Source organism: Abrus precatorius, unplaced genomic scaffold (genome assembly GCF_003935025.1).
Source record: "Abrus precatorius isolate BTA unplaced genomic scaffold, Abrus_2018 Scaffold8, whole genome shotgun sequence".
Taxonomy (NCBI): Eukaryota; Viridiplantae; Streptophyta; class Magnoliopsida; order Fabales; family Fabaceae; genus Abrus; species Abrus precatorius.
Window position 1 is genome coordinate 3,022,002 of NW_020874428.1, and position 15,811 is coordinate 3,037,812.

Consider the following 15,811-nt stretch of genomic DNA (forward strand, 5'->3'; position numbering starts at 1 on the left):
AATAAGCATATTTAATCACAACATTAATATAAAAATTTGTCAACAGAAGATAAAAATAGTGTATACAAAAGTAAGAATGCTTACCACAACTAGACAACTAGCTCTCCCAATGCTATCTGATCGCAGACCACCAAAGGGATTTAAACCAACATATTCAACAAGAATACAAGCATCTATTCCGCAAGCTTCATAGAAGTCCCCAATCTGAACAGAATATTAATAAGAAAATGAATAAATAAAAGAAACTAAGGGAAGTTTACTTCATAATGGGTAGAAATATATTAATGTCAGGGAGTCAGCAAAGGAGCGAACAAATTTTATTGAGAATTGGCAACTATGCTCCCTTCAAACTCAAATTTCAAGTGCACCAACGTCTGACCAAACTCTCACCGAATGAAAATGGGTAGAAATAGAGTGTTCCTTCCTCTAGACTACACAAATGAAAATTGATTTTCCATCAACTTTCTTACAATAGCACCATCCTTTAACAAAAAGAAGAGTTTTGTTAACCCCAGCTCTAAGACCTAATGATAAGCAGCTAATAATAGTAAAATTTTAGTCGTTATTACTATATTAATCTTCTATCTCAACTAGTTCCTCTAGTGTCAAATTCTCATCCTTTTTGAGATTATCAGAATTAACTACAACATCAACATTTATTATCTGTTCAAAAATATATACTGAATAAGTCTCCCAAAAAAGTTATGATAATGAAAAGTGTAAACATTATTTATAACTCTTGAAGGCCTAACAGTCTATTGTTAGATATAGAGACTAAAAGTGTGTCAAATCTCAAATCCTATTATTCATAAGGTAATAAAAAAGAACACTACAATCTACATTTATCTTTACAATTCATACACTATTTGATTCATCATCACAGTCTATAAAAAAATTAAAATAACAAAATCGTTAATATTTTCTAAATACATAGTTTATTCTACAGTGTACACTATAGTCTACTAATCTATAGTCTTGAAATATTTAATAAAGATGAGTATTTATTTTATCATTAAACATAATGCAATGACATTTTCAATTATCATAACATAAACTTTATTTAGAATTTAAAGAAAAATAGTATCACATAAAATACAGAAACACATATATTAGTAATTTCTACACTAAAAATATACTTAATCACAACACTACCATACTACTCTTTCTCAATTATGCACTGTGATCACAAATTTTAATATTAGGAGCGCAATTAACTGTGTTAATGTCTTGTCTCCTTGTCTTTAATATCTGTCTTTTGTGAATATTCTATTCTTTTAAATTATTATTTTATTTAAGATAATTTAATTTTAAAATATTATAGATATTTATTAATTTTACTATTTAATTTAATTCCACAAAATATAGATATATGTATTAAAAAATAAATATACTAAACAATGTATTTTACATTCATATTGATTGAATAATATACAAAATGAAAGCTTAAAATGATTTAGAAAAATATTTAAGAATTCTTAATCAAAATTAAAATAATAAAGTTGAATTCAAAATTATAATAATTTAATTTAAAAATTAATATTAATAGAGAATACTAATAACACACTTTTTTTAATATACTTCTAATTATCACTAAAATTTATTAAAACTTTAAAAAATTACATGGAACTTTTTTAAAATTAATATTTTTCTTTTGATTTTTTAATATATTTCTAAATATTGACTAAAATTTATAAAAAAATTATTAAATTGATGATAATATTGTAAATATTCTTTTTATATAACAAATTAGTTCTCTTAATGAATATTAAATATTATCACAATTTATTTTAATTGATTATAAAAAACTATAATTTAGTAACAGAGTATCGTTAATTAAAAAATAAAGTATGTGTTGAAAATAAATGGATTAAAAATAGAAAGAATTAAAAACGAATGAAAATAAGGTTAGAATAAGATATAAATTTTAAAATTTCAATTTGATGATGTGATATAATAGACATTAGAATATAAATATATATGCTGTGTGCTTTGTAGATTGCTTTGCTTTGTCATCTTTATTAATGGCGCGTTCTTTTCAATTGAATCACAATGCACAAAGATCCCACTTAAAAGTTTTTGGTCAATTTGTTTCAATGAAACTTTATATAATCTTGGCAAGCCACGAGCACCACGATATCTACAATGCCACACTACTTTTGGCTATGGAATCTTTAGTTTTGGCTTTCGAAATTGTAATGTGAAAGGGAATATTTACAATAATTTTCTTTGCAAGCTTTGAAGGAATATATACATTCTTATGTTAGCTCAGACTGTACCTAATATTTATATTACACGTGATGTGTATGAATGAATTATTGATCAAATGTTTGACTCACCTCAGTGGTCTTAATTTCAATTATAAGTTAGCTGAAGCTTTGATTGAAAGCTTGTGACATGTTAATTTTATATATAATATAGTTTGCTAGATGCTTATGCAGTAGGTATAATAATTTTGAGCAACCAAATTAAGTCGCCCATGTTTTTAATGTAATGTTTGATTTGAATAAAACAAAGACAAAGAGAGAGGAATAGAAATTTATAAAAGAAAACTTGTTAGATTAAAAAATATAGAGGGTAGAGAAGGAAAAATAGAGGAACAAATATTTCTCCCTTCCCATATTTTTTTTCCTTTCATTATTTAGGAAATTTAGAGAAGAGGAAAAATATTAATTATATAGTTAGATTCAAGTTGGGAAAGGATTTCAATAGAAGAGAAAAAAGAGAATATAAAGTTTTCTTGTCTAGTTTGATTTAAAGAACATGATAATTTCTTTATAATTATTAACATTTACAGTATCAATGTATTGAATTGTAGAATTTTTAATAAAAACTTATTAAATACAACTTTTTGTCCATATAATATTATTGTATATGTTAAAAAATATTTATGATATATATATATATATATATATATATATAACTTTTTTTAAATTTTGATAAATTAGTTAATTCACTTTTTTCACAGAAAAAAGAACAGAAGAAATAGTTTATTGACTTGAAGAATTTATTTTTTTACGACTTAATGAGTAGATTAAATTTTTTATGTTACTGAACCTGAGATTGATTGATGACAAAAATTAGCAATTAATAGAGAAGAATGAACAAAGAAAGTTTTAGAAATAGAATAATGCTAATTATTGACAAATTTATTAAAAAATAAAAAAATATGTAAAATTTATTATTTTTTATTCTTAAATTAATGTTTTTTTCTGATACTTTTTAATTTTTAATAAATTTTAACTAAATAATAAGTATGTTAGAGAGAGTATTGTTAATATTTTTCTTTAAAATAAAAGGTATCTTGAATTTACCATCAAGGGATGGTGTCACTTATCATGTACATAAATTCATCACATTTTTATTATTTTCCCACCTGCACATTTTTTTAAGATAACAAAATTATTCTTTCATAAATCCTCTAATAAAAAAATTATAATATATTAATGCTTCAATACATAATTATTATGCAGCATCATATTAAAAGACAATAAAAACTAATAAGAATTAAAAAACAAGCTCTTTAGCTATGGTGGAATCATTCAAATTCTCTAACTTTTTCTATTTCCTTGAATACTTTTTTACCACAAGCACAAGCCTCCAGCATCACGCAAATCTGGCTAAAGGGAAATACCACCAACCACATGTTTCAAGCCTTTTCCTTCTATCTATATATACAGAATATCAAATTAATAATTTTTATAGTAAACTAAAAAATATTATTTTTAACTAATATTCTATTTTCATTAAAAATAATATTAAGATTGATAATCATTAGTTAATGAATAATAATTCAATATACTCCTGAATCTACTATAACTTTTTCTTTTACAAATTAGGTCTCTTTTTTTTTATTATAATAAGATGCTCCCTTCATCATCTAAAACAAGACCTCTTATATTAATTAGCTTTTGTAAAAGAAAATCATCTAGCTCGCTTAATTCTTACATTAATGATATCATTGGTGGATATGAGAGAGTATAAAATATTATGATATTTAAATTAAATAAAATAAGATAAAATTTTATTGTATGATTGATGCATATTAAAACAACAAGTTAGATATATCATGTTATTTTATATATTAAAATCATTTTCACAGATGAAATTTACACTAAAGAAAAATAAAACAAGCTCATTAGATATACTTATATTAAGCTGCCTTGAGGTACACTACATTGTGATGAACTTTACAATGCCTTGTTACTACAATTTATTAAAAAATATATATATAACTATTTCTAAACCAAAGGACAGCGTTTTACACGCTGATTACATCTTTGTATTTGAAAAATTTATATAGAGAACAAGTCATTCTTACGTGTGAAAGGAATTGTATGCAAATTCTCTTACTAAGCTTTGAAGAGAATATAAAAGTTCTGCTGACAATATTATTATATTTACTCGTGCAAATACACCCAATACAAATATATACAATAGATGAATAATTTCAACATTTATCTATTGAAGTTGGTGTTGGCTTATCAATTTTCCACTTGATCTGGTTTAGTGTAGTACATTTCTTTATACTTGCCATGTGTTGTTTGTGCACCATTTTTATGGCATTTTAAATAATTTCATCAATATAAGAAACATATACGTTTAATCCATCAATGAAGCGGCGTGTCGTTGCAAAACTAAGTCCACGTAAAGATACTTTTTCTTTATTTATTTAGTTAACTTATTTCATTGATAAATACAAGGAAGGTTATTGTATTTTACACTTTAAAGTTTAAGGTTCATGGATAGACTCTAATCCACATGTTTGAGAATTTTGATTTGATAAGTATTTAGCTCATTAAACTTTTGAGTCCTAATACACATGGATAAGATTAGAGTTATGTTAAATGGGAATACTATTTAGTCTCAATCGGAAATAGAGAAGAGATATAACTTGAAAATGGCTATGGAGTCACACAAGGAGAATTAGGGAAAAACAGTTTATAAGTTGTCTTTCGAGATCATAATAAATATGTTATTAATTTCTTCAAAAATAGTAATGCCTACTTATTACATAATTTGGTAATTCAACATTTTAAAATAATGTGGGGACCAAAGGGAAGATTTTAAAACTTTAGAAACTAAATGCCATGACACTTACAAGTTGAAGGACTATTTTAGAGGTTTACTTATTTTAAAAATTCTTTCACCCTCAATCTTCATCATGTGCAAATGAAGTTAAAATGTTTCATGTAGTACCTACTTGTGCATGTTTCACTTGCCAGGAATTGAACAAAAGATTCACAAAATCAAGAGCACAAAAATGTAAAATTTTAAAGCTTGCTGTTTCTAGTTTGGCAATATACAACTAAAAGATGTGATAGAATTTGGACCTTCATAAGAAGTATCTTTGCTCCAACATGTTTGTTATTCAACTTAAAAGGTATAGAAAGAAAAACGCCCAATAAATGAATACTCTTACTCTAACGAGTTTAGCAAGCCCAATAGTAGGAGCACTATTAATTAAGCCCAAAACTAATGATATGAGAAGAAAGCACTGAGGAAGCACAAAAACAGAAATGGGAATAAAACGACATTTTTTTTTATTATTTCACTTATTGTTATTAAGATTGAAAATAGGTTAAATTATTTATTAGAAATTTATCACTTACTACTCTCTCTTTTTTTATTATTAAATGGAGATAAAAGCCCAACAAAAAGAATTAATAACCTACCATTTTGATGAAGACTATTCCATAAGTATCTTCACATTAACAAAAGAAAGGATAGAGAATGATTTACATCTATTATTTTCCAAGTGTGCCATATTTGATAATAAGTCAACATACATGCTAATTTTTTTAAATATTTGATAAACACTAATGATATTATTGAAGCCCAATTTTAATTACCAACTTTTGTTTAACTCTACAATAACTAAAATCTATATATTATGTTAATAAATTAGGTACATACTACTCTATCTCATACTTCATAGAGTTTTGGTCAAATCAGGTTCCTATCCAAATAGAAATTTCAAGTTGAACGAAAGTCATACAAATCCAAATCCCGCGCCCTGAAATTCTTCACAAAATTACAAGTTTTAATCATAGTTTTGAGTTTTCACAAGTGAAGTGAAAGATCCAAGTTACGATTCCGAAGAAGCAAGCTTGTTTTCTCTGGAGTGGTGAAAAAAGGGGCATGGACGAAGATCAAATAGAAGGTTGTGTTAGTGGGTACCTAAAGGACAAAGGGTTTACGCAAAAGGATCAACTCTCCAACACCGATTCCTCTCTTCAACCTCACACTCTCAATCGCACTCAGTATCTTCTCTTTTCCCTCTTTTTTTTTTATCTTATTTTAATTTTGTTACATTTTTGTTTTCCAATTTCGCTAATTTATAACGACCTAGGATCTCGGAGTCGCTGGGTGACTTCGTTTAAACTCTTTCGCCTCTGAAAATTATGTATTAATAATAATTAAAAAAAAAATAGCACAGTGTTTGTGTAATTCGTGAAAATATGAAGCTATTGTTAGTTATAAGAGAAAACTTAAAATTTTTGGTTGCTTTTATTTTATATAGAGTTTAATTTTAATGAACTGTCAGTGTAAATCTATTAAATTAATTACACACGCGCACGCGGGTAATTTTAATGTGTGCCGTCAATGAATATTAAGTTTTATTTGAAATTATAACATTTAATGTTATCAATGTATTTGATTTTGTGATTTCTAATCATTTAGGCCTAGTTTGGAAAATTTCTATCCTGTTGACGAGTTTATCTAAACTAACTGTTAGTCAGTATTTTATAGAGAATTGAATGTAGTCACACTTAAACTATGTAAGTGGACATTTTAATTAAGCATTAGTTGGTTGCAAGGGAAGGGGATTGAAACTTCAGACAAACTATCCCAGATTTCAATCTTGGAGTTGTCACTTTGGGGGGGGGGGGGGTGTTATTAATAACTACCATTTCTGGCTCATTTTGTAAATCAGTACATGACTTTGAAATTGCAAGATTTCAGCAGGTGCGGTTGCCATCCTAGTGGCTATGCCTATAAAAGTTGGTAGATGGGTTTTCCAAACGTTTTCATGTTTTCATTTAGCAAATAATTCTGTTTGAATTAATTAAAACTGACAACTAGTTTGCTAGGCCTATTAACATTTAAACTGTGTTTTTAAACTGGCAATGGTATCTGTTTTTGACATTTTGAGCATCTCACAAGAAAACTATTGAACTAATATGAATTTAAATTGGATTGCTTTCCTCCAAAATCTTCTGGCAAGCATGTAAGCTGTTGAAGAGGAGGTTTATACCTTTTCTTATAACACGGCGATCAGCTTGCTCAAATCCTATATTACTTGTCCACTGTGTGTGGTTTTTTGGAGAGTGATTCTTTGAATGAAAACCCAGATTGGAGAGAGGTTCTGCTAGATACCATGATGGGTATGGTAGGCTGAGATCATGGGCATACAGGTCACTTGACTCATACAAGGTAAGATGCCGTTTGGTTATTGTCCTGCACTCTTGTTTGAAGTTCATTTACAACATTGTTCAATTTCAGTTCTGTAGTTATTATATGGTTTGCCACTTATTTGCAGCATGAGTTGTTACGTGTGCTTTATCCTGTATTCGTCCATTGCTTCATGGATCTTGTGGCAAAAGGGCATCTTCAGGAAGGTATGAAATATTTCTACACACATTTAATGAAATAATAATTATTTTTATTTTCAGATTTTAGAGTTCCTAACGAGGTCATCAATGCTATATATATTTTATGCTTCTCCTTACATGATTCATGATTCCGGATTCTCAGCTCGGAACTTTTTCAATACCTTTCGTGAAGACCATGAAAAGATGCACTCACGAGACCTTCAAAAGTTAGAAGTGGTTATTTCTCCTACTCATTTTGAGGTTTGTTTCCGTCTAAACTATGATATGATATCTCTTTTATGATTCTTGAAGTTGTTAGATCATTAGCATTATATAATCCTCCAATATTGTTCTTACCCAGGAAATGGAGTTCGCTCATTCGCTTAGGCAGAGCAAATTCAACATAAAGATATGTGGGGTAATGTCTTCACTCTCCTGGATTAGTTTGTCGGATATACTATAGTTGAGCCTTTTTTATCTACTCTTCTCAGTTATTCAAGCAAAAGATTTTGTTCATCTAGTTTTAGAATCCACCAGAAGTCCAAAACTATTGTACCCCTTTTTGGGCTTTCTTTTCTGTGTTTAACTAGTATCCCTGCGATTTTATTTTTTTATTAGTAGCAATGATACATTACTTTTTGAAACAATCTTTAGTCATTAGCATTTGATTTGCAGTTAGTTGAAGTTTTTGTGAATGTATGCCTTCTATTGTTTGTTAATCTAATCTGTTGAATTTACTGCATATGCCTGGAACGTTGTAGACTTGTAGTAATATTTCTGTATCATATGTATTATATAATGATGTCACATTCTTTGGTGGATTGCTGAAAGTATTCATCATCTCAGTATTGTTTATTCACATGTTCAAAGGTAGAGCTTTACTATCAATTATGACTTATTAATTGAGGGAAATTTTGAGATATACCATAATTTCCACTCTAGTCTCTGTTATGGTAGGCCATTGCGGTACTTTTCTCTTGCCTTGGTTTGGCTTCCATGAGGCATAAAGGAAGTTACATGCAGATGCAATTGTCTGATCATAATGATATAATTAAACAATATCTGAATCCCATTATTGATCTCTGGAATCAGTTAAATGAATATCCATTATTTGACTGGACCATCATTGTCTTTATTTATAATTTTATATAGAAATTTGTTTTCTTTTTTCAGAATTTTCATCATTGAGGTCATTACATTCTTTGCAAAATAGAGCTATATGTAGAAAATCTGATAGTAGTTAATGTTTTGGGCATTTGACAGTATTCTTATGAGCTTCTGTTGCAACATCTCCACAGTATGCAATCCACCACTATAATTGGTATTATCAATGATCATATTAACTTCCAAGGTGCTTTTCTTTATTTCAAGCTGCATCTTTTGATTTTGTTCATTTGGACTTTTCAGTGTTGCATATAATTTGTTGTTGTTGTCGTTGTTGTTGTTGCCCTGCAGTTACAACTGGACAACCTAGCTCAATTTCTGATGATCCAGAAGCTGTTGCCCTCGCTGGAAGCATCCAGGATGTAGTAAACCAGATAAATCAGAAAGAAATACTTTGGGGGGTGAGTCCTTGAATATATTGACAAAACTAGACAATGTTAGAAATTATCTTGCTCTTTTTGTTTCTAGCAATGCAATCCCAGTTTCTCTTGCAGTCTTGCTTTTGCAAACTTTTTGTTGGAATAGAAAGGGCATTAGTGGCATGAAGAATGCCTGTTGCCTGAAATTTTGAAAGACTTGAAAATTTGCTAATTTTTGTGCATTTCAGTTTTCATGTCTTGGCAAATTTTTCAATTAAGTCCAATGTTGAGATAATCAGACCATGACTTGTGATCAGTCAATTAAATTGACTGACATCTGTTATCATTGTCATGTCATCATTGTACTTGGATTGATGTGTGGAATATGTGGGAGCTATGGCTCCTTCAAAACTTTTAAAACAACAAAACATAACTTTACTTCTTTTCTCATTTATTCATATAATGCATTTGAAGGGAGTGAAGTAGCAACATGTTTAATTTATTAGCAGCCAATGTCACTTACTAACAAAACAAGTTTTAAATGGTGGACTGATTTTTTTTTTGAGTGACCAGTGACTATTGGATATGTATCCATGTTTTCCCCATAAGAATTGGATATGTGCCCAGTATGGGCATGACAACCATTTAAGATTATCCATGCAATTAGCTATATGCTTCCAAATGTTTAAATCCAAATTTACAGCCATTATACTGGTATGGGACAATGGGTTTAATTTTGACTGGTGGTTGTTGAGGAAGAATAAAGATTTGGCAGTTTTGGTAGTATTCAAGGCACAGGCAGCAGTTGCTTCCATGGCCCCTGGTTCAAACAGTTCTTCATTGATTTCTCTAAATGAAATATTTTTCTGATTTAAATGTCATGTTCAATAATGGTCTGGTTTCAATCTCATTAATCTTTCTGCCACAGTTGCTTGAAGATTCTGTAGATGACCACAGAGATAAAGCTGGGGCCTTGCTTTCAGACACAGAAAAGGGAGAAGGGGAAGCCAAGGAAGGGGATAATGATGAGAGTAAGGTACATATGTTCTTGAAGTGCATCTACCACTCTCTATGGTTCATGTGCCATTTGTTTCTCAGAATTTCTGCACCTATAACAAAGTTTTGCATGAGTTTTGTTCGAATGCACTTTTATCACTTTTATACAGCTAACTTGTCTGATTGTCAAAAAGTTTTTAATTGTTTTTTCACTTTTGTTCTGTGCTTGTTTCGCTTTTAGAAAAGGTCAATTGATGGAGGAAAGCAAGGTGGTTCCATAAAAAAGGTAAAAAAGGACAAGGCTGGAAGTGCAACAGGGAAAAATGCAAAACCTGAAGCTAATGCTATATCAGCAACACCTTGCCTGAAACCAGAACTCCCCTTGCTCATAGGGTATTCTCTCATGTCCAATTTTTTGTTTAATAGGCTTTGCATATTCTGTATAGGATGTAGATTAAACCAGAATGAGATAACATTATTTTCATTGGCAAGATATAATTCTGTTCTGTTTAATGGTGTAATGTTTCATTCTTGCAGTTCAACCGAGGTAGAACTGTCTATCCTGGAAGATTTAAGGAATCGTGTACAATTGAATAGCGTTGCCCTGCCTTCTGTTAACTTCTACACATTTGTCAATACACATAGTGGGTAATGCCTTACACTTTGGCAGAACGAGTTTATTTTATATTTGGGTTTCTATTTAGTAATACTTAGTTTTTGGTCAACTACCCCAGTTTAAGCTGTTCATCAATATCGCACGATGGATCGCTAATTGCTGGTGGATTTTCTGACTCATCAGTAAAGGTTCTTTCCCTTCATCCTCCTCTTTCCACCTCTCCCAAAAAAAAAATCATGTTTCCTTTTAGAACTTTATCTTACCAGACAATGTTAACTTGTGACAATTGTGACTGTGATTTGTATCCACAGGTTTGGGATTTAGCAAAACTTGAACAGCCCACCACTTGTAAGTTTATAGTTGAAAAATCATTTGTTTGGAACAAGCTGAGTATGATCATTGCATTCTTTGCTTGAAAAATGTTAATATGATTAGAAACAAGTTTAGCTATGAGTATGATTGTTATTTCTTATGTGCTGCAGTTATATGGCTTATAAAACTCATCCTCTTAAACTCCTTATGTATTTACCCATGCATAATATACAGCTGTATAGCTTACTGATGTATATAAGTAAAGTTTTGACCGATTCCTCTTTTCTTGGTGAGAGTTACTACTATACTGGATTCTGTGCAAGATAATCTAACTCATTCATTGTGCATATTCTTAGTCTTTTGACTTTAATAATCAGTTGAGGAAAAGAATCGGTACAAGAATGTGAAGTGAAGCAATATGGGGGGCACACTATTTGCCACCTAAATAGCCTTTTGTTGGAAATTTTATCCAAAAAAGGTTTAGAGGATTGATCATACCTCTCTCTGTCTTTTTTCTTGGGTTGTGCACTGGATCTTAATTATCATTTGAAAGATTGATGTCATTGTGATTTGTAGGCAATGACTGATCCTTCAATAATGTGATGGTCTTTCATCTTCATCACAATTGCCTGTCTGCATATAAAACTGACTTCTAGAGCTGTAAAACCTTATCTATTGCTAAAACATCATGGTGTTTAACAAAAAATGACTGTTGACTTGAACAAAATCAAAGCTAAGCTTTGCAAAAGTTAAATTGGTTGAAAGAAGTTTGTTAAGTCTTGTGCAATTCAATATGCTCAAATGTGAGTTTCATGGTTTACTTGTTATAATAGTTAAGTTGTTGCTACCATCAGCTTTCTCACAGAGAGGAAATGACACATCACAAAATGAACAAATTCTTGGACCAAATAGTGGGAAAAGGCAGTACACATTGTTTCAAGGTCATTCAGGGCCAGTCTATGCAACCACTTTTAGTCCCACTGGGGATTTTATTCTTTCCTCTTCAGCAGACAAAACAAGTATGTTTATTTGATGCCATTTGAATGTTCTTTTCTAATTGTTTCTTCTTCACTTTTGAGAGTTTTTTTTTTTTTTTTCACATTTATATATTTTGTTCTATTTTAATTTGAGTCTTATTCCGAACCATGAGTTTACATTTTTTGTGCAGTTCGATTATGGAGTACAAAGCTTAATGCCAATCTTGTTTGTTACAAGGCTCACAATTACCCTGTCTGGGATGTTCAGGTAAATCTGTCTTCTGAATTTTTTTAACTTCCATATTTTTGCCTTTTGTGTATGTATTCCAATAACAAACATACAACACACAAAATATTTAAAGGATAATTTTAAATTTGAACATTTAAATGTAAATGATCTGGTGATTCCCTACATTTTTTTAATTGCTGTAACCAAACATAGCATATGCATGTATATGAAAGTTGGTTCTAACCATGCTCCAAATATTTCATTAAGTTTAGATTTTGTATCTTTAGTCTCCTTTTCCTTTCAAGTTTTGTATGGTTGAAATGATGTAGTGTACTATCTTCTTGATCTTCCTTTCTCTTTCTGTAATTTGCTTAATAGTTTTTTGCTGTTCTTATGCTTAGCGTGCAGTGTGCTTCTCTTTGAAATATACACCTTGCATTTTTATCCAATACAATATGAAAAGTATATGACATTGAAATAATGTTATAATCTAATAATACTTGGGAAGATAAACAAATAATTCATTGTCGCATCCATATATCTTCTTTGCTCTTAGATATACTTAGAAGTATGTATCTTTGGGACTTTGTTCTCTCAAGTCTCAACTGCTGCAACTAATGAAGATTTTCTTCTCTATCCAAAGGATATTTTGTTTCTCTCCTTTCCTTTTCTCTTATTCTATTTAGTCTCAACTCTCATGACATTACTGTCTGCATGTACATTCTAGAATGCTACATCATTTATTTATTTATTTTTCTGGTGCAGTTTAGTCCGGCTGGGCATTATTTTGCCAGTTGTTCACATGACAGAACAGCTAGGATTTGGTCCATGAACACTATACAGCCTTTAAGAATAATGGCAGGGCACTTGTCAGATGTCGATGTGAGTTTTAAAGTCAAATATCCTTTTTCTTGTGCTTGTCCTAATTTTCTCCAGATTTTATATCATCCGCTAGTTTATTATAGTTTTATATTTTTTACATATTGATTGCTCAGAAATTCATATACTAGTAGTGTAATCCTGGACACTCCTATTAATTTGTGAAAGAGTGGATTTTTGTAAGTAATACACCTTATCCACAAAATTCAAATAGGGACTATAGTAAAACAGTGAATTTTGTCCGACCAAACTGGTGATTGAATCCTAAACCGTAATTTACAACTAGACTGTGTGGTGGATCTTAGATACCAACACTGTGACTTGTGATCAAGTATATTCTCCAAATTTGCTTCTACACTAGGGTTGTTGCACCTCTCGCTAAACTTAGACTACGTCTTACTTCAACTTAAGCAAAAGTCACAAGCTTTTAAAACCATCTCCGCATCTCTAACTTTCCGTTTTTTCCTCTTTTGATATTTCAATTAAAATTAGCATATACAAAAAGGATGTGTTGTCTCTTGGATTTGCTTAATAAGCTTATCCATGACTGAGGGAAATAGAGATCAGAGTTGACTCTCTATGCAGTCCAATTGTTGGAAAAAAGAGAATGTTTAAACTTGATTCATTTATTTAAACGAGTAGAATATAAGATTTAAATTTGCTTGGTTAAAATTTGAAAGCTTGACTCGTTAATTTATTTGTGATTTATTTTTCTTTGTCAAATTTCTCTTTAAATAAAATTTTGTTTTTTAAAATAAGTAAATAATAATAAAACATAATTTTATATTCAAGATGATGACTTGATATTCTAAAATATAACCCTTGAAAAAATAAATCTTTGATGCTAAAAATGTTGGATTTCTTTGAAAAAATATTATGGTCATTAATTTAAAATATAACATTTGAAAATTAAAATTTGATAAATGTTGTACTATGAAGCACAAACACTTCTTTGGTCTAAAGGGTCGTGATGTCAAACACGTTTCCAACATCACTTCTCGAACACTCAATCAACACATGTTAGACATTTCTGATTAGGTGTTCGATTAAAATTTCATCTCGGACTCTTAGTCAACACTTCAATATAGATGGACACATACAAGTATTATTAAAATAGTTATTTTTTATACTTTTATAAAATTTAACTTAAAATATATTGTAAAATATTGAAACAAAAATGCCTCTTAAATTCTTTTTGTAAGACTCATTATCATAGAAAAAAAAATAAAATTTAGTATATTAGTTTGAGAAGGTGAACATGCCTTGTTTTGAAAGATATACTTTTATCTTCTATAATTTTTTAGTAGAGACTAAAAATGATTTCCAGTTGTTTGATCCAGCTGACAGTCTGCTATGTTATCATTGAAAGCAAATTCCTCTTCCCTTTAACCTTCTGAAAATTCCTCTTCTCACCAAGCATAACTCAATTTTATGTGTACTTAAAAAAATATTCTGTTCATCATGCAATATTTACCTGTGCTGTCTTGTTTAGTGTGTGCAGTGGCATTCCAACTGCAACTACATTGCTACTGGCTCTAGTGACAAAACAGTTCGACTATGGGACGTGCAGAGTGGGGAATGTGTTCGGGTTTTCATTGGGCACAGGAGTATGATTTTGTCTTTGGCAATGTCTCCTGATGGTCGCTATATGGCATCTGGTGATGAAGATGGCACAATCATGATGTGGGACCTCTCTAGTGGCTGTTGTGTCACCCCTTTAATCGGTCACACCTCATGTGTTTGGACACTTGCTTTCAGGTGATCCTCACAACCCCACTCAACATTTCAACTTGATCATAAGGTATTTAAGGTTGCTATCAACTTAACACTGCTGCTGTTCATTATGGTTTGATGTTTCAGTTGTGAAGGTTCTCTTCTAGCATCTGGATCAGCTGATTGCACTGTAAAATTTTGGGATGTAACTACGGGTATAAAAGTTCCAAGGAATGAAGAAAAGTATGTAGTTGGTCTGATATGAAAACATATGACCGTCTTGTCAAGGATTTTTTTCTTGCTTCCATGCTAACAGCGTGTATTTTTTGCCTTCATTATTAGAAGTGGGAATACTAACAGAATCAGATCATTGAAAAGCCTGCCAACCAAATCATCTTCAGTTTACTCTTTGCAGGTAAGTTCTCTAATTCCTTGTTCTTGGTTTCATTTTATCCATTGTTGATCTTAACTTCGTAACGATTAAATAATTATGTAATTCTGTATTATGCACTGGAGCAGTTTTCTCGAAGGAATCTTCTTTATGCAGTTGGAGCTCCTGCAAAGTGTAGTTGATAGAATGTCTACAAATTTCGAAGTGGCAATTCTGACTTGAAGACCCCAAAAAAGCTAACGCTGTGTTATACAGTTTTCTTTTTTATTTGTAAATTTATCTACGGTAAATTGAATTAAAATATTCTGTCAGCAAGTTTTGCTAATCTATGCATTTTTCTTTAAAGGTGCGTAATTTACTGTAAAATTATTAAGAGAAGGGAAGAATATTGTAGCCTTATGCTCGTATTGTGACTTTGTTTAAAGAACTTGCTGAAAAGCCATTGAAAAAAATTGTTCAATGTTTTAGTATATACTCGAGCGTTGAATAGTAATAGATGCAAGCAGATATCGGTTTGCCTTGGATTTTTTTCTTCTGAAATATAGCAGTTTAGAATGACATTGCGTTTAACCGGGAGTTGTGA

General features: G+C 30.3%; 1 protein-coding gene across 1 annotated transcript; it reads left to right on the forward strand.

Moving 5' to 3' along the window:
• Positions 1-5,914: 5,914 nt before the first annotated feature.
• Positions 5,915-15,748, forward strand: LOC113846096 (transcription initiation factor TFIID subunit 5-like). Its single transcript, XM_027473990.1, has 19 exons — positions 5,915-6,260; positions 7,353-7,434; positions 7,541-7,619; positions 7,756-7,853; positions 7,954-8,010; positions 8,856-8,943; positions 9,048-9,157; positions 10,044-10,151; positions 10,353-10,504; positions 10,649-10,759; positions 10,846-10,915; positions 11,039-11,075; positions 11,894-12,058; positions 12,208-12,284; positions 13,011-13,127; positions 14,617-14,882; positions 14,985-15,080; positions 15,180-15,252; positions 15,357-15,748. The coding sequence occupies exons 1-19, from the start codon at positions 6,139-6,141 to the stop codon at positions 15,408-15,410; spliced, it is 1,962 nt and encodes a 653-aa protein (XP_027329791.1). The 5' UTR covers positions 5,915-6,138; the 3' UTR covers positions 15,411-15,748.
• Positions 15,749-15,811: the final 63 nt, after the last annotated feature.